This window comes from Cygnus atratus, chromosome 3, assembly GCF_013377495.2.
Source record: "Cygnus atratus isolate AKBS03 ecotype Queensland, Australia chromosome 3, CAtr_DNAZoo_HiC_assembly, whole genome shotgun sequence".
NCBI classification, from domain to species: Eukaryota; Metazoa; Chordata; class Aves; order Anseriformes; family Anatidae; genus Cygnus; species Cygnus atratus.
Window position 1 is genome coordinate 3,722,825 of NC_066364.1, and position 22,327 is coordinate 3,745,151.

At 60.2% G+C, this 22,327-nt stretch overlaps 2 protein-coding genes across 2 annotated transcripts; both read left to right on the plus strand.

Annotated features, from left to right (window-relative positions):
- The first annotated feature begins 1,769 nt into the window (after window positions 1-1,769).
- XKR5 (XK related 5) lies at window positions 1,770-6,028 on the plus strand. Its single transcript, XM_035563606.2, has 7 exons — window positions 1,770-1,827; window positions 2,364-2,547; window positions 2,633-2,814; window positions 3,496-3,705; window positions 3,813-3,982; window positions 4,205-4,316; window positions 4,968-6,028. Exons 1-7 carry the CDS (start codon window positions 1,770-1,772, stop codon window positions 6,026-6,028), a joined length of 1,977 nt encoding a protein of 658 aa, XP_035419499.1.
- Window positions 6,029-8,609: 2,581 nt separating this feature from the next.
- TRAM2 (translocation associated membrane protein 2) lies at window positions 8,610-22,197 on the plus strand. The gene is made up of 11 exons (XM_035563607.2): window positions 8,610-8,884; window positions 14,750-14,813; window positions 16,289-16,398; window positions 16,629-16,745; window positions 18,898-18,956; window positions 19,422-19,506; window positions 19,625-19,695; window positions 20,033-20,137; window positions 20,508-20,666; window positions 21,495-21,667; window positions 21,893-22,197. Exons 1-11 carry the CDS (start codon window positions 8,765-8,767, stop codon window positions 21,964-21,966), a joined length of 1,137 nt encoding a protein of 378 aa, XP_035419500.1. The 5' UTR covers window positions 8,610-8,764; the 3' UTR covers window positions 21,967-22,197.
- Window positions 22,198-22,327: the final 130 nt, after the last annotated feature.

The window sequence follows — 22,327 nt, forward strand, 5'->3', positions numbered from 1 at the left end:
AGCTGCTGAGAGCAAGAGAGACTGCGAGAGGAAGGAAAGGACCTGTTTATAAGGCCTTGGTTAATGCAATCTGCGGGGATTTAGCAATCGAATAAATAAAGTACTTAAAGGATGCGCGCTGTAATCTCTAATTACAAATTCCCGTGTGGATGGCCCTAGAGGCCCCCACCCCGAGAGGAATTATCCTCTTAGCACTGACATCTGGCTCCCGTGCCCTGACCCGAAGCCCCATCTCCTCTGCCAACACCACGTACAGGCGGGCTCACTTCGAGGCCTTTGTACTCAAATCTCAATCAGACGCACCTTTGCCTCCAGAAGTTCTGATTCTGAACAGAAGGGAGCGTTTGTTCCAAAAAAAATCCCAACGCCACATGGAGACTGAGTCCAGAATCAGCCCCAGCAAGCTGTTCTGCCTCTCGGTGCAGCTCCAGCAGCACATCCAGCAGGTCTCGGCACATCTTGTGCTCCCATTTCCAAAAGGGGTCAAAATATGAGAAAGTGCAGCAAGCCACCAAAAAATATATATATAATTCGAAGACTGGAGAAACAGCTTTGCATAGAGGAGCTGGAGAACCTTCTCCTGCTAGGCTCGCTGGAGAAAATGTGGAGAGAGGAATTCACCGTCCTCTGCTCTTAGCTCTGCTGGAGGCCCGCGGGGCTTTGTAGCAGGACGGGCTCCCGGGCGCTGAAATCCGGCAGAGAAAAGCGCGGCCAAACCAGTGGCTGGAAGGCAGCCAGCGCAACTGGGAGTAGGCTGCGAAACCAGGGAGGGCGCTCAGCCCTGGGAGCATCTCGGCTTTCTGCAGGGCCGAGCAAAGATCAGCGCTCGCAGGCCACCAAGTGATGTTCTCTGGCCGGTTTCTTACCGTGAAATCCCCACCTGCTCTCCAGGAGAAGCCTCGTCTTCGTCCCTTTCGCCTTCCTCGCTCCCGTGGGAGCCCCCGCAGCTCCCTCGCTGCTGGATTTGTGAGCGAAGATTTTGTTCATCTGGAAAAATCAGAGAACAGAGACCTGGGAAGGTCCCAGATCCCTCGGGAGTGGGATTTGGCTCCCTGGCACATCCCTGAGCACACGCAGGGGCTTTGGTTCGTCGCTCACCTGCACCTGTCAAGGGGGGAGCTTATAGGGTACGGGCAGTGCTGGGGACCTGCAGAGAACCCTGGAAACGGAGCTGGGTGACAAACTTGGCTCCTTTTAATACAGCAGAGTCCAGGTTTAATTCCCAGGGTGGCAAAGCAACTCGGTACAACTTCCAACAGTAAAATAAAATAACCCAAAACACTGGGAAATGAGTGAAAGCCTCGAACCGCCCTCACCGCCCCGGCAGCCCAGGGGATCTCAGAGCTTCGGGAGCCTCCTGTTTGATTTTCCGGAGGCCCCAACAAAGCCGTCGGTGATGTTTGGACTTCATTAGGCAGCCGACCGTCCCATGGGCACATCCGAATTAATTTATGGCTCCCCCTCGCGCCTCCCGGCCGCCACCTAGCGCCCAGCCCCGCGGGGACAGCCGGGGGATACCGGGGGGGCTTTGCGCGCAGAGATCTGGGGACACCGGGATGCTGCAACCCCCCCCCCCCCCCCATCGCCCCAAAACACCCCCCAGTGCTCCCTGCTGCACCCCAAAGAGCCCGCGTGACGTCAGCAGCGTGACGTCACATCCCCGGGGAGGGGGAGAGGGGGAACTGGGGGGGGGGGGGGGGGAGGCGCCCCGGAGGCTCCTTCCTCCTCCTCTTCCTCCTCCTCCTCTTCCTCCTCCTCCTCCTCGCAGGATGCGCGGGGGCTTCCCGGGGCTCTCCCTGGCGCTGCTGGCTGCGGAGCGCGCTGCGAGTGAGTGGGCGCGCAGGGAACGCGCAGGGGGCGCGCAGGGGGCGCGCAGGGAGCGCGCAGAGAACGCGCAGGGGGCGCGCAGGGAACGCGCAGGGAACGCGCAGGGGGCGCGCAGGGGGCGCGCAGGGAACGCGCAGGGAACGCGCAGGGGGCGCGCAGGGGGCGCGCAGGGGGCGCGCAGGGGGCGCGCGGGGGGGACAAAGTGGGAGTAAGGGGAGAAAAAGGGGAGAGAGCGCTGCGCCCCCTCCGTTCCCCGAACAAAAGCTTTCTGTATCCGGACACCGCTTTCTCCCTTTTTTTTTTTAAAAAAAAAGGAGTTATTTGAATTTTTTGTTTCTTTTTAAATTCGAATTCCGGCGCCCTTTATCTGGGCCCGCCTTCGGCCAAGCCCCTCGGCGGCGATGGCTGCGCTGCTGCTGACAAGCAGCCCAGGAGCTGGAAGCCCGAGATAAAGGCGCGGGCTGCAGATCCTGGGGGAGGCTGTGGGTAGCATCTTTAGGGTGGCATCCCCCAGCGCCCTCTCCGCTCTTTTCCAGGGCTCAGCACCATCATCCACTACCTGGCGCGGGGGCAGCTGGGCTGCTTTTGGCTCACCATCGCCTGCCTGGCACCCGGCTACGTGCCTCAGCTCCTCAGCATCCTCTGGTTCAGGGCAGACGGCCAGCCGCCCGGCTGCGGGCTCCTGGTCCTCCACGTCCTGCAGCTGGGCCTCTGGAAGCGGTGAGATCCTCACCCCACGACCCGCCCGGCCTCCCTACGCCTGCCAAAAATCGGGGTGGACGTCCCGTTGTGCTGCCTCTTGCAGGTACTGGGATGTTTCGCGGCTGGAGGCGAAGGCGGGCGGCAGCGCCGGTGCCGGGGAGGTGCTGCTGCAGCTCGGGGACGTCTGCGTGCTGAGGCTGCTGGAGGCCCTGCTGCAGACCCTGCCTCACCTCCTGCTGCAGGCGTACGTCGTCGTGGCCGTCGAGCCCACCAGCGTTGTCCCCGGTGAGCGGGGACCTCCCCGGAGGATGCTTCGTGTTGCAGAGGGGGGGATGAGTTTGGGTGGGCGACGTGTTCCCACCCGGCAGGGCGCAGAGCAGGCTCTGGATGGAGAAGCGTGCTGCAGGGGGGTTAGGAAGCCCTGATGCAAGGCAATCAGGGATAAATACGGCTTAAAAATCCGCTGTGGTTGAGCCTGGAGGAGTTTCTGGGCTAACCGTGGCTTTTCCCAGCTGGCACGGCCACTCCTCACATCGTACTGAGCATCTCCGTGGTGCCTCGGTTGGGTTTGGACCCAACGCCCGTTCCTCAGCTCCAGCCGAATCGTGGTGCGGCGCTGAGCATTTAGGGTTTGGGGGCTGCGTCATAGAAAAGGGGAATTTCCAGCTGTGTTTTGCAAAGGGAGAAGCTGGGGCATGGAGCTGGGACACGTGCAAGGCCAGTCTCCAAGTCGTGGCAGGCTCAGGTCCGACCGCGGCGAGCGGAGATGGAGCTGGGGGCTCACGCTTTGGGCAGGCACTGGCATGACGCGGAGACCAGATTTGGGGGTGAGGTGCTTGAAATCCTCCAGCTGAGAGGACCTGTTGTCTAGCTCGGATGGATGCCATGCTGTGGGTGGCTCCTTAAAGCAGAAACGGGGTCCTCAAGACGGTCGGGTATCCTCTGAGCACCCCTGTCCCCATGCAGGTGTCAGCGCTGGGCTGTCCCTGCTGTCCCTCTCCTGGGCGTTGGTGTCCTACAGCCGCTTCTCCTGCCTGCTGAAACCCGGCCACGTCCGCCTGCCGGCCGCAGCCCTGCTCTGCCTGCTGCTCTGGAGGACGGGGATGCTGGGGACCCGCGTCCTGGCCCTGGTGCTCTTCACCAGGCTCTATTCCTGCTGGGTTTTGGCTGTGGCAGGTGAGACCGACGCTCCTCAGCCTTTTCGCCCCGTCCCGTTGGCAGCCGGGGAGCTGCTCCCACCGCCTCCGGGGCCCTTTTGCCCCTTCGGTGCCATCCCCTCGCAGGCATCCACTGGCTGCTCATGGCCTTCTGGCTGGTGGCCCAGCAGACGGACATCGTGGCCCAGCCGTGCCGCTGGAGGCTGTTCAATGCCCTGGTGGGAGCCGTGTACGTCTTCTGCTACGTCAACGTCCAGCCGGGTGCCTCCAGGCACAGGGTGGCTGTGTTTTACCTGGTGAGTACCCTGGGCATGGAAATCCTCTTTTATTTTTTATTTTTAAGCATGGGGGGGGGGTTATTTACTTATTTATTTTTGGGCCGGGACAAAAAGGGAACTTGCAATGTAGGTGCAAAAGAAATCAGCAACGTCTCGAATGAGACCTGGTGCTGGTCATTTTAAGCAATCTGAAGCCCTCCGAAGGACCCGAGTGACATTTCTCTCCCCTCTGCTCCGCAGGTGATGCTGGTGGAAAACACCCTCCTGCTGCTGCTGGCCACCGAGTTCCTGCAGGCAGAGACGAGGCACAGCCTGGGCGTGACCGGGGCCGTCTTGTCGGGGTCTGCCCTAGGTAAAAAACCCCCTGGATTTAGCGCCTGGATCGCGTGTTTGGAGAGCAGCTCGAGCAAACGAGCATCATCACCTGTTTTAGTTGCATGGCAATATTTGCTTTATGTCTTCAAGCTTAAGCTTCTGGATTTATTTGGGGGTACCCGAATCCACCTGGAGTTTCATTTCTCAGCTTTTCTCAGTTTGGGGTGGAGGTAAGCGGGTGCTGTAACATCAGAGAGGTGAGGTTTGGAGCAGCCTCCTGGCGGGGAGCTAAACGTGGGAAGAGTTGGCTCCGAGTGGCATCGGATGAGCTTTTAAAAGCGAACGGTGATGGGGGAGCGGGTTTGAAGCTTCAGAAGGGCACGGGTGCTTGCAGGAGGTGTTTGTGGAGCTGGCGTCCGGCAGGAATGGGAGGCTGCTGGTGCTGGTCCTGCTCCTCCAGGAGGAAGGTCGGGTACCTTAAAATGAGACGTGGATGTGGGGTGAAACCCTCTGGTGGCTCTCATTCGGTGGCTGGAGAAGTGGGATGAGATGAGGGGGGAAGGAGTCCTGCACCGTGCTCGCACGACGCCCAGCCACATCCCCGCGAAGGAGAGACCTGGGCTCTCCTCCGCCCCTCACCAAAACGCGGCCAGGATTCGTCCCTTGACGCTTTTCTGCTCTTTTGCAGGCGCCGCGGCTCTGGTGGTTTATTACAGCCTGCTCCACCCCAAGTCCGCGGAGATCTGGGAAGGCTTCCTGGAGAAATCCTGCCGGGCCGCGGCTGCCGGTGACGATCGGGCTGCTGGGAACAGCTCCCAGACGGGGCAAAGTTTGGGAATTTCGGGAGATGGCGAGTCCTTGGAGGTGGAAGGGACCACAGTGGCTCCCAAAAAGGAGAATGGCTCGTCGCTCCTGCATGTTGGAGGGTGCTTGGAGGACGGGTGGACAAACCATCACCACTGGCTGCTGGTGAGGCTGGCCTTGAAGACGGGGGACATGTCCCAGATCAACGCAGCTTTTGGGGATGGTGGCGTGGGAGAGGTGTACGCGGGCAAAGCCAGGCCTGGGGCAGAGCTGTGCCTCCCCACGAGGGAAATCGCTCCCGTGCGTCTCGGATCCGATCTGACCGATGCGAAATTGGTGGTGGTGAGAAACGGAGGAGGCAGCAAAGGCGAGGTCGGTGCTGAAGGAGCAGCACGGGAGGAGAGAGCAGGGCAGGAGCCTGGTCCTCGCCCTGCCACCTCCCTGCCCAGCAGCTCCTCCCCGCTCCCGGACGAGGTTTCCTCCGTGTACTTCACTGCCGACGCTAGAGGCATCACCTCTGCCGGTGTGGTGACGGCGACGGCCACCTCCTCGACCCTGCTGCAAGGGGACGAGGAAGCCCAGCCTCCCCCAGGCTGCCTGGCAGGAGGAGGAGGAAGAGGAGAGGATTCATCCCTCGGGATGGCGAGCATCAGCCCGATCCTGGGCTCCTGCGCCCACCGGCATCTGCAGAGCAGCTCTTCCCTCTGCAGGACAAGTGGCTGCGGGGCAGCAGGGCCCCCCGGGACCCCCATGGGGTGGCATCACCTTCAGGACACCCAGCAGGGGACCGCCCCGAGGAGCAAGCTGAGGCCGCCGCGCTTCACCTCCACCCCCAAGGCTGACCCTAAACCCTGCTGCCGGGCAGACGTGGTCCTACGTGGTGAGGAAATCGCCTCCCCTCCTGGAGCATCTCCTGCTTCTGGAGAGCCTCAGCAGCTGGAATAGCTTAAAAGTCTGGGTTTGGGTATTTATTAAACTTATTTATGTAAAAACCCCGACAGGCAGCTGGGGCATCCTGCCTTTTAGGTATTTTGGGGTGATGTGGGGAAAGGTGACCTGAAGCAAGTGCCTGTAGGAGCTGCGGGTCTGCCCAACGTGGGGACCTGGCTGCTGTCTCCTGGGCTGCAAGGCTGGCCAAAGCAGGAATCTTCTCAGGACAAACAAGTGCCTAAAACAGAAATTTGACGGGCTTTACCCCCTCGGTGCCTTTCCTTCTGGGCAGAGCAAGGCCCAAGTCAAGGCTCAGCGCCGCTCGGTTCATTTTTCCCCCACCAATTCCTTCGTGAGAGCTTTACCCCTCTGTTTGCTGGGGCCACGCCGGAGCCCAGACCCTCTGCATGCTGCAGGTGGCAACCTCGGGACGTTGAATCAGACCAAAGCCGTATCTGCGTGTCCACGGTCGGGCTGATTGGGGTCTGTTAATGAATTATTAGGGTGAGCGATGCTGGAGCAGGCAGTGGTTGGCTGCTCACCCCGTCCCCAAACCATGACCAAACCAGACCTAGGAGACGGAAGACCAAATATTTTGTAGGTCGGGTGGTGGGGCTGCCCTCAAACCTGTGCTGGCTGTCACCAGGCAAAACGAGGTTGGGAAAGAAAATGCATTCGAGGTTTGCTGTCCTGCCCTGGTCCACAGAAGGACTTACACCATCCTCGCCGCACTGGTGAGCGATAAATGTATTTAACCCGCTGGGAATTGCCCTGAACAGCCTCAGATCTGCTTTAGATGTGATCACAAAACTCGCCAAGGGTCAGGAGAAGGCTGGGGAGGGCCGCGTCCTGCAGCAAAGGTCCCGCAGCACCGAGCAGGGGGTGAGCAACCAGCCCACGGGGCAGCCGGGGATGCTCCGTGTCCCTCGGCCACCAGAGGGAGATGCTGCTCAAGGCTTCCAAAGCAGGCGCCCCGCTGCGGGTGCTGGCACCCATGGGACGGGAGCGGAGGGGTGCGTGGGACTGTCACCGCCTCGACATCCCACATGGGAGCCGGTGGGGGTGAAACGGGGGCCCTGGGGTGCTGGGGGTGGCTGATTTGAGTGCCCAGCGGGCGCCTGGAGGAACCTGGCCGTGGCTGCAGGAGCCTCCTTCCAGCTCCCCAAACGTCGCCGGGCCTCGGGGGAACTTGGGGAGCCTCCGCTGGGGTCTCTCACCCGCAGAACGGCTGGAAGCTCGGCACGTTCCCCATTCCACCCCGCTCAGCCAGGCCCTCCGACGCCCCAGGGTAAAGGATTTCTGCTCGTTTGTGGCTGGCGAGCCCAAGTTTTGCTCGCTTGGCTCTTTGGGAAGCCCTCGGTCGTGCCCCAGCGCCACCGTCGTGGCGGGGACCTGCCCCGGGGCGGCGGGGCGCAAGGAACGGGGTGACAAATGGTGACACTGCGGGGAGCGACCTGCGGGAACTGCCTGTGCCGCTCGTCGCTCACCTGGAAAAAAGGAGCAGGAAAAAAGGGCACGAACGGAGCCTGCGTCCCTCCCGGCGCCGCAAACAATGCCCAGGGGAGCACCGGGACTTGGGGACGTGGCCGGCACCGTCCCCTCCACCCCGCTCCCCTCCTCGGGTGGTTTTGAGCGCGGTCAAAAGGTGGGGTAAGATAAAGTGGGCTTGGAAGGAGGTGGCAGGGCACTAGGGGTGGCTGCAGCCCATCCGGCAGCGGGTTTGGGGTCCGACCTCGCCCACCCGTGGGGATTTAAAGAGGAGAAGGTCCAGAAGATCCTGCCCTCGATGGGAGACGTCCCGGCGTCGCTCGTCTGCTGCTTTGGGTCAAGGCACGGCGCGAAACACCCAGCTCCGAGGTGACGCAAGGCCCTGAGCCAACCCGAGAATGATTTACCCACAAAGAAAAAACAAAACAAAAAAATCTTCTCACTTCCAAAAATACCGAAACGGCGGAATTAGAGAAAAATATTTGCCCCCGGTTGTTGTTGTTGTTTGTTTTTTTCCAGGCTGTGACTCGGGACAGTTTTTGGTTCCCTTTTTGGTGCTTTGCCTATTCCCGTAACGGGCAGGGGGAAGCTGGGGGTTCGTCAGGCCCCTAATGAGGGCCGTGACTTGATGAGACCCCAAGGACCGCGCTCGGTGTGCAGGGTTGGGCCCGGGGAACCAAGTGTGTGCACCCAGCACCGGGACCGGGACCGCTCAGCTCCCTTTTTGGGGGGATTTGGGGGGGGCGAGGGGTCCGTGGGGATGCTGCGGGTGGAAAGAGCCGGCACTGCTCGAATAGGGGGGACCCTAAAAGCGGCCCTAAACCGGGTTGGGGGGGGGGGGGGGGCACCGGGACACTCGTGGGGTGGGCACGGACACGGGTGGGTGCTGGGGCGGGGGGGGGGGGGGGGGGGCGCAGGGATGGGGGGGCGCGGACACGGGTGGGGGGGGGGGGCGCGGGACACGGGGGGGGGGGGGACGGAGGGGACACGGGTGGGGACGGAGGGGACACGGGCGGGCTGGAAGGGACCCGGGTGGGCCGGAGGGGGACCCGGGGGACGGGGGACGGGGGGGGCCGGGGCCGGCCCAGCAGCCGGGGGTGGGACCGGGGAGGGGTTTGCGGGGCGGCGGCGCCTGCGCGGGGCGGCGGCGGAGCTCCGCGAAGTTGTGCGGGGCCCGGGGAAGTTTGCGGGGGAGGCGGCTCCCGGTGCCCGGCGGCTGTCCCGGTGCCGGTGGCGGTACCGGTAGCCGGTACCGGGCCGGCCATGGCTTTCCGGCGACGAGCCAAGAGCCACCCGCTCTTCAGCCAGGAGTTCCTCATCCACAACCACGCCGACATCGGCTTCTGCCTGGTGCTCAGCGTCCTCATCGCCCTCATGTTCGAGGTGAGGCCCCCCCCCCCCCCCCCCCCCCACGGCTCCCCCGTCCCTCCTCGGGCCCGTTTCCCACGCGTGTCCCCCCCCCCCCCCCCCCAGGACACCCCCACCCATCGCCATGTGTCGCCGTCCCCCGTCCCCCCCCCCCCGCCCCCAGTCCAGCCGTGGGTGCTGCACCCACGGGTGACCACCCCAGCAAGCTCTGGGGGGGCTATGGGGCAGACCCCCGCTGGTTTTGGGGCACCGGACCCCCTCCGTCCTTGGGGCACCCCATTCACCCCACAGCTCCCTCCCACCGGCACTGGGACCCCCCCCCCCTTCCCCGACCTCCCCCCCCCCCCAAAAAATGGACCCAGGCGCGCGCAGGACCCCACCGCTGCCTTTTGGGGTGCCCCGTCCCTACCCCAAATAAAACCCTTTAGCACCACTGAGGCTCACTGCTTGCTGCTGGGCGCTCGCCAACCCCGCTTCTCCTGCCGCCCCCCCCCCCAAATCTGCCACCCCTGCTGGGGACGGTCCCTGCCCCGCACAGCACCCCGAGCACCGTCGGCCTCCCGTCCCGCGCCTGGAGGCTGCCTCGACCCCCGGCCTCCTGCGAGGAAACCTCGAGCCCCGATGGGTGCTTCCAGGTCTCGTTTCGGGGCTTTTCCTTGACTTCTGCCCCTTTCCAGGTGCTCTCTCCGCAGGCAGCCGACCCCGCGCCGTGGGACGAGCACCGCGGGCTCCTGGGCCCCGTGCGGCTCCCCGCAGCCTCCCCTGGTCCTCCGCAGGGAAACTTTGGGCCGGCGAGAGCCCCACGAAGGCCGAGCGGTGCCGGGATCACCGCCGCCTCTCCCCCTGCTCCTTCCCTCTCCCAGCTCCCTTTTCTCTCTCTTTTCCTTTTTTTTTTTTTTTTTTTTTTTCCTCTCCTCTTTTCGGGGAGGAGGCGGGGGAGGGCTGGAGGCCGCCGCGCTGCTTTCTGCCTCTCCGGCCTCCCTACGTGGAGGCAGCTCGGGTGGTCAGCGGCCGGAGCAGGATCCCCCCTTCCCCTGCCCAAACCCTCCCCTCCAGCCCAGTGCCACGTTTCAAAAGGGAATCCGGGGACGGGAAAAGGGGGTGGCCTTGGGGGGGGCCTGGCGGAGGAGGAAAGGCTCCTTCTCCAGCAAATCGCAGGAGGAGGAAATCCATTTCCTTGGCAGCACCCCCCCCCCAAGCTTTTCTTTCTTTCTTTCTTTTTTTTTTTCCTTTTCCTTACTTTTTTTTTTTTTTTTTTTCCTGCAAAGGCATTGAATGAGCGAGCGAAACCCTCGCGCTGAGTGCGTGGCGTGGATTTCTGTAAGGGACGGCTTCTAAAGCTCAAGCGGGAGGGCCGGCGCCGCTCCAAAACCGCATGCAAATGCTCCGAAGTTGGGCTGCGAGTTTCGGAGTCGTACTTCAGCAAAAAAAAAAAAGAAAAAAAAAAAAAAAAGAAAGAAAGAAAGAAAGAAAAATCATCGGGGTTGCGTCGCCCACGGGGTTTCCTCTCCCCACAGCTGCTGCTTTCGGGGTGCCGCTGCTTTCGGGGGATTTCAGGGGCCGTGATGCTCCGAGGGCTGTTTTTCCAAAAACCAAAAACCTCCCCGATGCGAGCAGTGACCCCCCCCGTGGGGCTCTTGTGTCATTATCGTTATTATCACTGCCGTTACTATTATGTTATATTCTGATTTCCTCCTGCTTTGTCTTGCCCCGGAGGAGAAATCCTGCTCTGCTCTTCCCCGGCCCCCCCCGAGCCGCCCCTCTGGGGTTCTTCGCGCCGCCCCCGCGGTGAGTTTCGGTGTCAGCTCGGCCGTGTCACCTCCCCGTGACATCCCCGGCCCTTCCTCCTCGTTGTTCTCCCCCTCGTCCCGCTGGGTTCCCACCTTCCCGACGGCGGAAACGGCCGAGTCCTGCTCACAATGGGGCCGTTTCCTGCAGAGGGGAGGGCTCGTGGGGCACGCAAACGGGATTTTTAACCTTTTCCCAGGCGGCCCCGCGCCGGGCGGGGCGGAGGGGATGCTCGAAGGCTCGCCGAGCATCTCCCCGCCTCGCAGCGCGGCGTGAAATCCACCTCCAGCGTCCTCTTTGGCTCACGACCTCTTCCCGTTCCCAGCGGATCGATGGCACAAGGAGCCCGTTCAATTTTTGGGGTGCTGCCCCGGCTGTTTTGGGGACGCGGCGCTGGTTATTGGGGTGTCGTGCGCCTCCCGGGGATGCTCAGGAGGGCAGTGCCGAAACCCAGCGTGAAAAGTTTCCGTGTTTTTTTTTTTTTTTTTTTTTTTTTTTTTCTCCCAAACCATTTTAAGTTTGGAAACGCGAAACAGCTGCTCTCCGTCTTCGCTTTGCATATTTTATTTATTTTTTTTTTTTTTCCCACCCCTTTTGGCAGAAAAATGAAACCGAAGCCGGGCTCGGCTGAGCCCGCAGCTGTCCAGCTCGCGTCAGGGCGCACGGTGCGGGGCCGGGCAGCATCCTCACGGGTTGAATTTTGGGGGAGATCGTGTTGTTTTGGGGGATTTCTCTATCAGATGCCACAGTCTGTGTATGATGGGGAAACTGAGGCACGGTCCTCTCGCTCCTTCCCACCCAGAACCTGCCGCTGGGGGCCTGTGGGGACAGGGCTCGATGTGTGCTAAGGGTACTTGGGGTTTAATATCGGAGCTGGAAAGGCTCGAGGCTGCCTGGAATAGGGGCACAGGCCGGGATTTCGTGCAGAAGTGACTTTTCCCCGGCCGCCACGGCCGTGCTGGTGACCGACGGCGTACCGGGCTGCGACACTCCAGCACCAGCTGACGAACCGGGCGCTATTTCCAGGCACCCTGCTACACAAACTCTTCCCCTCCCCACGTGTGGAAAGGGCTTTGAGAATACGTCCTTCCCACTGGAAGGGGAAGGCTTAAAGGAAGGGGAATTAAGAAACGAAGGGGAATTTAGGTCCCGTTTAGGTCCCGTTCGGAAAGGGAATAAGCAGGAGGGAGGACGGGGTGCCGCGGGCGGTGCCGCGCTGCGGGACGAGGGTGTTGGTGCTCTGCTGCCCGCCGAGGGGGGCTGTGAAGGCTGCTGTTTACCTTCCGGGGCTCTGGTCCAAAGTTTGGTCTTCAGTGTACATACAGGGCCCGTGTCGAGCCATCCCGACTTGGGGACTAATGTGGTTTTCTTTCAGCGAGCGCTCCGGCCGGCGGAGGGGAACAAAACGGAGAAAAATCTCCCGACGGCGTTTTATCTGTAATTAGAAGTTGTTTTTCAAGCCCGGGAAATATTTTCCCAGCTTGGGCTGCAGCAGCTCCCCCGGCCTCCCCCGCCGGAGCTTTGGAGCCGCTTCCTTCCTCGGGAGGAGCTGGAACCCAAACGGGAGCACGGCTGGGACCCCGCAGGTCCCACCGGGGTGAGGTTTTGGGGTGCGGGCAGTGGGGACGGGTTTTGGAGAGCGACCTGGTGCTTCCCCAGGGAAGGATGCTCGTGGTCGATTGACCCCAGAGGGCCATGCTGGCATCCCGAGGGACCTGGGCAGGCAGGAGAGGGGGGCTGACACAAACCTGCAGCTCAACAAGGAGAAGCCCAAAGCCCTGCCCCTGGGGAGGAACAGGCCCAGCACCAGGACAGGCCGGGGGCACCCAGCTGGAAAGCGGCTCTGCAGAAACGGGCCCGGGGGGACTCCTTGGAGAGCTCCCCGAGCCGCCAGGATCTGGGGCTGGGCACCCTACAGGGGCACCCAGGGATGTCCCCAAGCCCCAGCCGTGCCACGATTCTGGGGTTTTGGGATAGGTGCTTGGCTTCACGTGCTCAGGGGCCTTTATTAAAAGCAGCTCGCGTGCTTGTACAAGTGAATTTGGGGTTTTGGTTGGACTCTTGTGTCATGGGGAAAAAAAAAAAAACCATCGAAAAAGGGCCAGGGAAGCTTCGGTGCTTCAGAGACCAAACCCAAGCGATGTGCGGCTTGGATGCGTGGCTGCATCGCCCCGTGAGGAGCATCCCTGGGCCTCTCTGAGCATCCCACCTTCCCAAATCCAGCTGATGTAAGCACATCCCTCGTGCCAGGCAGGATGAGGAGCATCTTCCTCACCCCGTTGGCCTCGGGTTGGGTTGCACAGGGGTGCCCTTAGCCTAGAGCAAGCACCAAGCAAGGAACGTAGAGCGTTTCCCATATGGTCCCCACGTGGCTTGGCCAGACAAATCCCGCTCCCACCTTTGAAAAATTCCCTCGTTGGGCTCTCATTTCAGAACAAACACCGCCGCAGGTCTTGTGCCTCTGAATAATGCTCGCTTTGCTCTTCCCATTTACCAGCTTCTCCTTTCTCTGGCCAAGAGCTCGCCGCGTGCTGAAAAAGCACCGCCAGCCCCGGCGCTCGTCGCGGCTTCCCGGGCCGAGAAAACCTCGGCTCTGCCTTGCAGGGGAGCCGGAGGTGCCCTTTCTGGAGGTGCCCTTCAAGTCGAAGTGGTGGGAAGGATGCTCTGAGCCCTCAGAAAGCCCCGGGACCGCCTCCGAAAACTGCAGACGAGGCTCCCGTGATGCCCGCCAGCACCCCCGGGGCTGGTTACAGCCCCTCTGGCTGGCTAGGAGGCTTCATCCCGGGGATGCTGCCTCACTTCCAGCTGCTTCCACCTCTGGGTGGCAGCCCAGACGGAGGCGAAACCCCCAGCGCCTGGTGCCGTGGGCACATCTGCGAGGCAGCCACCCGTCCCTGCAGCATCGTGGCCACCGCCGAACCCATGCATTTTACTTCGTGCCCCGCACCAGCTCGCCGTGGGGTTTGGCTGCACGGTCCCGGCCGTGCCGTACTGCTCCGGGGTGAAGTAACTTCGCCTCCCTCGCCAGCAAGGCTCGCAGGGGCCGGGAGCGTCTCCTTAAGCCAGCCACGCGATGCAATTTTTCCGTTCCCACCCCGAATTCTGCCCGTGGTCTCCCTCTCCTCGGGCACTTTGCTTCTTGTTTCTCCGCGGGCGTTTTGGTGCCGCCAGCACCAGCCCCCTGCTCAGTGCTCCTGGGGGTGGGACGGGAGCACTTGGCAAAGCCCCCGGGGTTGTTTTTTCCCCACCCCCCGCTCCAGCTACGTCCTGCAAGACGTGAAGCAATATTTCCAGCTGGGTTTTTAATAGCCTGCAGCTCTCGAGCAGTTGCAGCTACGTCTGGGGGAAGCGCAGCTCTCCTCTTTGTCAGCTGTGGGATTTTGGGGGGCGGTTGTGCGCGAGGCAGAGCCCTTTTGTTGGAGAGAAGGAAAAATCGACGGTGTCCTGGCCAGGCAGGATGAGGGCACAGTCAGAGGCTGGTGCGGGATGTCTGCATCGCACAGGGTTTTGATCTAGCTTCGGCTTTGGGATGTGCTGGTCTTGGGGATGCTCCTTTGGGGCACCGGGACGGGATGCTCGGCTCTGCCCCATTGCCATGAATCCTCCTGCTTCTCTGCTGGGGGTTCACTGCCTTCAATTAAAAGCGATAAATGAAGAGCGAGCAGCGCAGCCCGGCTTTGCAGAGGACCTGATGTCTCATCCCAAGGGCTCTATTTCGTTTGATTTTGTTTGGGGGGGGGCGAGAGCAGGTGGGAACGAGGGATGGGGGCACGCAGAGCTCGGTGAGGCCACGGCAAGGGTCACGCGAGGATGGGTGCTGCTGGAGGGACGCTCGTCCTCAGTAGGAAGCAGGCTCTCCCCCGTCAGGCTTTTCTGGCTTCTCCATCTCTCTCCCTCCTTTATCCACCTCTTTCTCCTTCCCAAATCCCCTCTCCCATCACCTGATGCCTGCGCGTCTCCCTTCTGCCCTGCTCGCATCCCCTTTCCCAGCACGGTAGGAAAGGGGAATAAAGGTTGGCAGATGAATTAATTAATTAATTTAACGAGGAATTTGCTTTCTCCCCCCCCCCCCCCCCCGTGTGTTTTTGACAGGTCACAGCCAAGACTGCCTTCCTGTTTATCTTACCTCAGTACAACGTTAGCGTGCCCGCGGCAGGTAAGAGGTGCTGCTGCCCCCTGCGATTGCCCCAAATCCTCGCTGCCGGCTCGGCTTCCACCAACGCACACCGCTTGGGTCTTGCCTGGTGGTACAGGAGACGTGTAAAATCAGAAACAGGGGGAAGCAGGGCTCGGTCCCTGCTTGTGTTTTGGCTGCTGCCTCCCAGCCTGGCAGTGATTCGGGCACCGGCGTGGGCCAAAGATTTGGGGCACAAAGCCTGGCGTGGCAGCAGAAAGCTGCCCCTGAGGCCAAGAAATCATCCAGCTGAAGATCAGGGCGGTTGGGCTTAATGAAAATAAGACGAGGGAAGACGGAAGGTCTGCCCTGCAAATCTCCGAATGTCAGGGTTGAGGAACTCAGCCTGCGTCCAGATTAAATTGTGGTCTGCGCTCCCCCAGAGCCCGGTCCAGACGGTTTCCGCTGCCCGTGCGCCGGGTGATTTATTCCTCCCTGCTGCCAGGAGTCCCAGGGGCTCTGTAATCACCTCGCCAGGCCCAGGTGCTGAGCTCTCCGTGGGCGATGATGGGCTGGCTGAGGCCGTAGGGAGAGAGCCCTGAGTGCAGCGAGCTGCCTTGCGGGAAGGGTGGCTGCTCCCCTGCGTTTTTGCAGGGCTTTTACCTCCCTTCCCCCAGAGATACCAAGAGCTCGCTCTCATCTCCCCTCTGGAGAGGAGAGGAGGCAGAGCAGTTGCAGACGTGCATAATGTTATTTTCATTAGCCTTGCCGTATTAGTTTATACTGGGGTTATAAGCTCCGATAGAGGCGATATTTTTACCTCTGGTTTTGCGCAGCACCCAGCAGGGGGGCTCCTAGGGACCGGGTAACGCACAGCTTTATTCCAGGTGTCTTCAAAAACTCTATTCCGACCTTATGCAGGTTCAAACCTTTAAAAAAATCTGGCCTGAAGCTTTGTGTATGAACAGGGTTGGTGACAGAGAGATCAGGTAGGCAGGATCAGGGGAAGCAGCAGCTTGGTGGGGGCTCAGCTTCACGTTGCAGAGGTTTCTGCAGCATGCCACGAGGAACGGCAGCTTTTTCCCAAATCTGCTTCTTGCCCATAAGCTGCGAGGCTGCAAATGGTTACCTAAATGCAGACGCTGGGGGTATTTTGGGTGCTCTTGCTCTGGAAGAGCAGGGCCTCCCATGGGTGCTATTTCGTATCCTCCAGCCCCTGCTGCTGTCTTGGATCTCTTAAAGGCACCTCTGTTCAGGCAGCAGAGTCCTGCTCCTGAGTGTCACCTTGCTTGGACGTGTGACAATTAGAGGAGAAGCTGTCCCCCCTCTACTGATCACCTAACCCAGGCTGGAGCCCTTTTTCCAAGCCCAGCAGCCCCTGGCACAGTCCTGACCTCTCTCTGCCTCCAAAACAGCCCCAGCCAAGCTGTGTCGGGAATAACCCCACCCCAGAAGACTTAAGCCCTTGGAAATGGGTTGGGTTGGGAGATTTGACCCCAGGTTTGGTCTCTCTGCAGACGGGGAGCTGGTCCAGTATCACTACGGGCTGAAGGACCTGGTCACCATCCTCTTCTACATCTTCATCGCCATCATCCTGCACGCGGTGGTGCAGGAGTATGCCCTGGACGTGAGTGTGTTTGGTGTCTTGGGTTCATTGAATATCTCAAATATCGTGATGGGGACGTGGTCCTGCTGCAGTTAAACATAGCTGTGGTGTGATCCATGGGCTGGGGTGGCCACGTGTGAGCCTTCATCTCTGGGGGCTGCTTGGGACGGGGAGGAAGAGGAGGAAGGAGAGTTGTTGACTCGACGGCTCACGTTTTCTTTTTCCTTTTCTCTCCCTCGGGCCCATCCCAGAAAATCAACAGGCGTCTCCATCTCTCCAAGGTCAAACACAGCAAGTTCAATGAGTCGGGGCAGCTCGTCGCCTTCCACCTCACCTCCTTGATTTGGTGCTTGTACGTCGTCGTGACGGTAAGGGCGCGGTGCCGGCTGGACTTGGGGTTCCCTGGGTGGAATTTTGGGTGGCTGGAGCACAAAACTCCCATGGGAGCAAAGAATCCCACATCAGCCCATGGGCTGAGATGGGCACATTTTAGCAAAAGCCTCTCTGCTAACCCAGGATCCCTGCGAGAAGTAGGGGAAGGAATGGGCTTAACCTGGGGTTTGGTTCCTGTGATGCTGCTCACGGATCTGCTCACCCCACCGATGCCAGCAGGGCTGGAGAAGCAGCGTAACGACGAAGCCTTGTGCTGCTGAGAGCTCTTTCCCACGCCCGCAGATGTAAAAAACCACGTGGTTTTGGTCCTAAGCAGTGTGATGGGGGAGTGGGAGCGTGGACGGGACCAAGGTTTGAACGGGACGGCAGAAGAGTAGCAGGGACAGAGGGTCCCCGTGGGGTGTGGGGACCAGCACAAGAAAATCGTGGAAAAAAATGTGCTGCTCTCTGCCCTGTGAAAGGCTGGGTGGGATGAGTTACTCTGGCCACGGTTTGTGGGTCTTTCTGTGTTCGCTGACCTTTGAAGGGATTTGGGGCAAACGGGCAGATGTCCGTGATCCCTCCCTCGGCGAGGCGGCAATGGGGGGAACGCAGAGAAAAAGGGAAAACATGCAGTGCCTCGGGTTGTTTTGGGGATGTTTCAGCCCAAAACAGACGGGAGAAAAACTTGGAGTGGAAATGTTTCGTATTTTTTTGGAGAAAGGGAGGGAAAAACAACAGACGGCATCGGGAGGACCGGGCTGTTTTGGCAGCATGAAGCAATGAGGATGCTCTGCTATCGGTTGGGGTCCAGCTGTGGTCCCTGGCTTGGGGATGCTCGGGGAGAGGTCCTCTCCTGCTGCTCGGGGGTCCTGCCAGCCCTCCTTGGAGGACCTCTGTCACCTCCAGACCGGCCTTTTGGGGATCTGCAGGCTCTGTTTCTACCCCACGCTGCACAGAACAGGACATCCTGTGCAGCACATGCGCCTTCCCTGGGCTTTCAGGAGTCATGCCAGCCATAAAAAGGACTTAGGGAAGTGAGGGCACAGGTGACAGTGACAACAGGTCTTGGGCAGGATGAATTTTCCATGCCAAGCCCTCTTGGCAAAGCCCAGCACAGCACCCCTGTGGCAGGAGCTGTGCTCGTGTGGAACAAGAGGGGAGCCCCTGGAATCTGCTCTGCAAAGATAGGGGAACGCAGGTGGCTGGAAAATTAAACTATGCAGTACATATTTAATTATTTTTGTGGGTGTTTTCTGTTCCTTTTTCTCCCCAGAAGCACTCCTTTTTGCTTAAGTTATGCTTGGGTCAGAAAGGCTGGTGGGGAGGAAGCCCCCTGGACCACACACACAGTTCCTGGTAGCTCTGCTGCTGGTATCTTGCTCCCACGCCTGCAGAGCATTCCCTTCCCAAACCCCAAAATGTCCTGCCCTCAGCTCAGGGCCTTTTGTGCGACCGAGCAAGCAGCTTTCAATGCCCAAACACGGGGGCCTCATGAAACGAGAGACCTGTGAACGTGGCTGAGCTTTGGAGAGCTCAGTTTTGGCTTGTTCCAGGGACGCAGTTTTTACTGCATGCTAAAAGGACTCGGGCATAGACTCAGAGAATCAGAGAATGGTTTGGGTTGGCAAGGACCTTAAAGATCATCAAGTTTGAACCCCCTGCCATGGGCAGGGCCCCTGCCCCCAGCCCAGGCTGCCCCCAGCCCCATCCAGCCTGGCCTTGGGCACTGCCAGGGATGGGGCACCCACAGCTCCTCGGGGCAGCCTGCGCCAGGGCCTCGCCGCCCTCTGAGTGACAAATTGCTCCCTAATGTCTGATCTAAAGCTCTCCCCTCTGAGTTTAAAGCTGCCCCCCCTTGTCCTGTCCCTACCCCTGACACAGAGTCCCTCCCCAGCCCTCCTGCAGCCCCTCAGGCCCGGGCAGGCCGCTGGGAGGTCTCCCCGGAGCCTTCTCCTCCCCAGGCCCACCACCCCCAGCTCCCTCAGCCTGGCTCCAGAGCAGAGGGGCTCCAGCCTCTGCTCATCCTCGGGGCCTCCTCTGGGCCATCCCCAGTTCCTGTTTTCACTCCAGCATTAACCCACCCCATCGTACCCATGCGCTGCCTAATTTCTCTTGCTGAAGGCTCGCGTCTCTTCTCTTTTTCAGGAAGGATACATATCAAACCCCCGGAGTTTGTGGGAAAACTACCCGCATGTTTATCTTCCGTAAGCACTCACAAGGGCATTTTGTTCTCGGGCTGACCGCTTCCTTCCTCTTTACGGTTTTCCCTGCGGCTGGGAGCGGGGTGCTGACGGCGCAGCGCCCTTCGCACGCATCCCGGGGGTGGACGTCTCCTTTGTGGCCGTGGGAGGGTGTTCCCGGAGGGCTGCCTTTGTGAAGAAGGTCTTCACGGCTTGGTTATTCATCCTGGCTGCCGCAGCACCTTGGGCAGGTTGCTTTGCTCTTTGGTTTTTTGGTGGTAGAAACCAAGTGGGGGGATAATTCTCCCTTCTGGGGTTTTTGCAAGAGTGTGGTTTGCTGAGAGCGTGGGCACAAACATCTGGATAAAGCCCAGACTCGGCCAAATGGGTAATTTCAGCCCAGAAATGATGCCTCTGAAAGGGGCATTGCCTGGTGCGGCGCGGCCGGGGATCCCACCGTGCCCCTACAGCTCACCCCGTGCCTTTCAGGTTCCAGGTGAAGTTCTTCTACCTGTGCCAGCTGGCCTACTGGCTGCACGCGCTGCCGGAGCTCTACTTCCAAAAAGTCCGCAAGGTGAGAGCCGGATCGGGACCCGAGGCTCTTCGCCCTCCGGTTTTAGGGCAAGCGGGATTTGGGAGAGGAGGGGATGGAGAAGGGCGAAGGGATTAATTCTGCTTTCTGCCCCTGCCAGGAGGACGTCCCCCGCCAGCTGCAGTGCATCGCGCTCTACCTGGCGCACATCGCCGGCGCGTACCTCCTCAAGTGAGTCCCTGCCTCCATACCCCGAGCTTGGGACTGTGCAGAATTGTTGGGTTTTTTGCCCCAAAAGCTTCAGCCGGGGATGGGGGTCAAAGGGAGGAAAGGTGGCTTGCTGAAGCTGAACTCCCAGCTGTGGAATGGTAAACAAGATGTCTTTATGGGTGGTAAAGCTACCGGTTTGGGCTGCTTCATCTCCTCGTTGCTTCAATGTTTTCGGGACAGGGATTTTGAGGAGGTGTACAGCTTTGGGCTGGTGCTTGCTGCAGCAAAGGGATGGCAGGTGTGAAGGATCAAAGTTGACCAGCTCAGTGATACTCACTTCTTCTCTCCCTCCTTCTAGCTTAACCCGCCTGGGGCTGATCCTCTTGCTGCTGCAGTATTTAGCCGAATTCTTCTTCCACATGGCCCGCCTGGTCTACTTCACCGACGAGAACAACGAGAAGCTGTAAGCGGGCGAGCTGGCCCTGGCGTCCCACCTCCAGTGCCCAGGAGAGCCGGGGGGGCTCGCTGTCACCATCCAGCTCAGCATGGGGGGCACCGGGAGGGCAGCACGCTCATTCTCATCTCATTTTCCAGCAGAGGTTGGGTTAGGGGTGGGATGGGGAGAGTCCAGAGGAGGAAGGGGCTGTTGAGCTGGCTGTGCTTGGCTGGGAGGTGGGATGTGCTAGGAGAGAGCTCTACAAAATGCTTCTGCAGCGTGTTGTGTCGTTGTGCTGCCGTCGAGGGGCTGTGCCGATGGAGTGACCTGCTGAGAACGTGGCCGCGGGGCATGGCAGCTGCTCCTGCCGACACCTCTGCTTGCCTCCCCCCCCCAGGTTTAACGTCTGGGCTGTTGTCTTCGTGGTCACCAGGCTCTTCACCCTCACCCTGTACATCTTGGTCATCGGCTTCGGGCTGCCGCGGGTGGAGAACCAGGCCCTCGAGCCAGAGAAGGGGAATCTCTTCAGCTTTCTCTTCAACAACATCCTCTTCAGGTAGGGATGTCCCATACCTGTTCCCTCTTTGCGTCGTTTCACGCGGACACTGTCGTGTGAAAACCTCCCCCGCGCGTTCCTTGGTTGTTCTCCCAGCGTGGGTGAAAAAAGCTGAGTTTGGAAACCCCGGAGGGGATCTGAAACTCCCTCAGGGGAAAGTCCTGGTGAGCAGGGAAGGTGTGCAGGCAGCCAGCAGGGGTGAAGGCTCCTGAGCCACGGCAGCAATGAAATCAAGTTGTTCACTGAGGGAGGTAACCAGTTGCAAAGGGTGAGTGGAAGCAGGCACTGTAGGGAAGGACTCGCAGGTTCTCCCTTCTGCACCCATAACTGCGCTCGTGTGGATGCGGTCAGTGGAAAGGAGTTTTGCCGTCTGCTTGGGTGTGTTTGATGCCTGTTGACGGGGGGAGCAGAGGATGGGGTGGGTTCCCTGTGCCTTGCCATCTGCCCACCGAGGCTGGGAGCCCTTCTCACCCGGGCAGCAGCTGCAGCTTCACTTCCGAAGTTGCTAGGACTGGTGCCTGGTGTCCATCCAGCCGTTCCCAAGCTTTTTCAAGCCATGGGCTACTGTCATGCCTAAGGATTTGGGGGACCCCCAAGCTCCCTTCCAACCATATCCAGCTTTTAATTAACGATGCACTGAAGGCAGTGCACTTGTACAGCGCAGCTGGGGTTGGCTTCCCCTGGCAAAGGTGGGTTGGACAGTGCTGGTCGAGGTGAACCTACCCACCCGCTCCTTGGAGGACCTTGACCCCCGCTGCAGGTCAAAGGCCGGGTTTGTTGCGTCCCTGCTCCTTTTTTCTCAGCCTGCCTCTTCTCCGCCCTTGCCAGAATGAGTGTGCTGCTGTTGGTGTGCCTCTTCCAGGCCTCGGTGATGTGGCGCTTCATCCACTTCCAGCTGCGGCGCTGGCGGGAGTACTGGAACGAGCAGAGCAGTCGGAAGCGAGCCGCCGCGGCCGCCGCCGGCGCCAAGCAGCAAGCCAAGCCTCTCAAGAGGGACTCGGGTGAGCATCGATGTGCCCTGGGGTGGCACCGTGTGTATCTATTTGGTATCTGTGGCTTGGCAGCTGCTGCCCGTGGAGGTGATGCTGCGGTGCTGCCTCTTGCTGAGCGCAGGGCGACATCGCAAGGGCCGCCGTGGGGCTCCGTCTGTGGGTCAGCCCCGAGAGGGTTGAGGTCTGGGGCCGTGCAGGGTGAGGCGGGATGAAGTTTTCTCTCTCCGTCCCCAGGTTACCACGAAAACGGAGTGGTGAAGGCGGAGAACGGCACCTCACCGCGAACCAAGAAGCTGAAGTCGCCGTAAGGAGCAAGGGCTTGGCTCCTGGGGAGGAGGGCGAGATACCAGGACTAAGGACCAGCCCGGCCTCCCGGGCCTCACAAGCGTCACCTTGAGCGGCTGGCACACAGGTCATTTTCCCAAGGTGTCTCTCGCTCTCCTCCCTTCCTTTCTTGCTCTCTCGAACCGTTTGCAATAAAACCAAAAAGGTCCCTTTCCCCTGCTCCCTCCCCCTCATAGGAGCCTTTTCCAAGCCTCCTGGTTTTGCCTTCCTCGTTTTCATCGTAAATAAGCGTGCAATTTTTTTTTTTTCTATTTTAGTATTTGGTTATTTTGTTGTTCGATTATTTTTTTTTTTTTGTTACAAATGCATTGTAGGTGGTTCCGA

Excerpts from the sequence above, each read along its gene's own strand:
- XKR5 (XM_035563606.2), top strand. The coding sequence starts at position 1,770 with ATGCGCGGGGGCTTCCCGGGGCTCTCCCTGGCGCTGCTGGCTGCGGAG. Across the intron at positions 3,706-3,812 it reads CTGGGTTTTGGCTGTGGCAG|GCATCCACTGGCTGCTCATG; the intron begins GTGAGACCGACG and ends ATCCCCTCGCAG. Across the intron at positions 4,317-4,967 it reads CTTGTCGGGGTCTGCCCTAG|GCGCCGCGGCTCTGGTGGTT; the intron begins GTAAAAAACCCC and ends GCTCTTTTGCAG.
- TRAM2 (XM_035563607.2), top strand. The coding sequence starts at position 8,765 with ATGGCTTTCCGGCGACGAGCCAAGAGCCACCCGCTCTTCAGCCAGGAG. Across the intron at positions 16,746-18,897 it reads GCTTGTACGTCGTCGTGACG|GAAGGATACATATCAAACCC; the intron begins GTAAGGGCGCGG and ends TCTCTTTTTCAG. Across the intron at positions 20,138-20,507 it reads GACGAGAACAACGAGAAGCT|GTTTAACGTCTGGGCTGTTG; the intron begins GTAAGCGGGCGA and ends TCCCCCCCCCAG.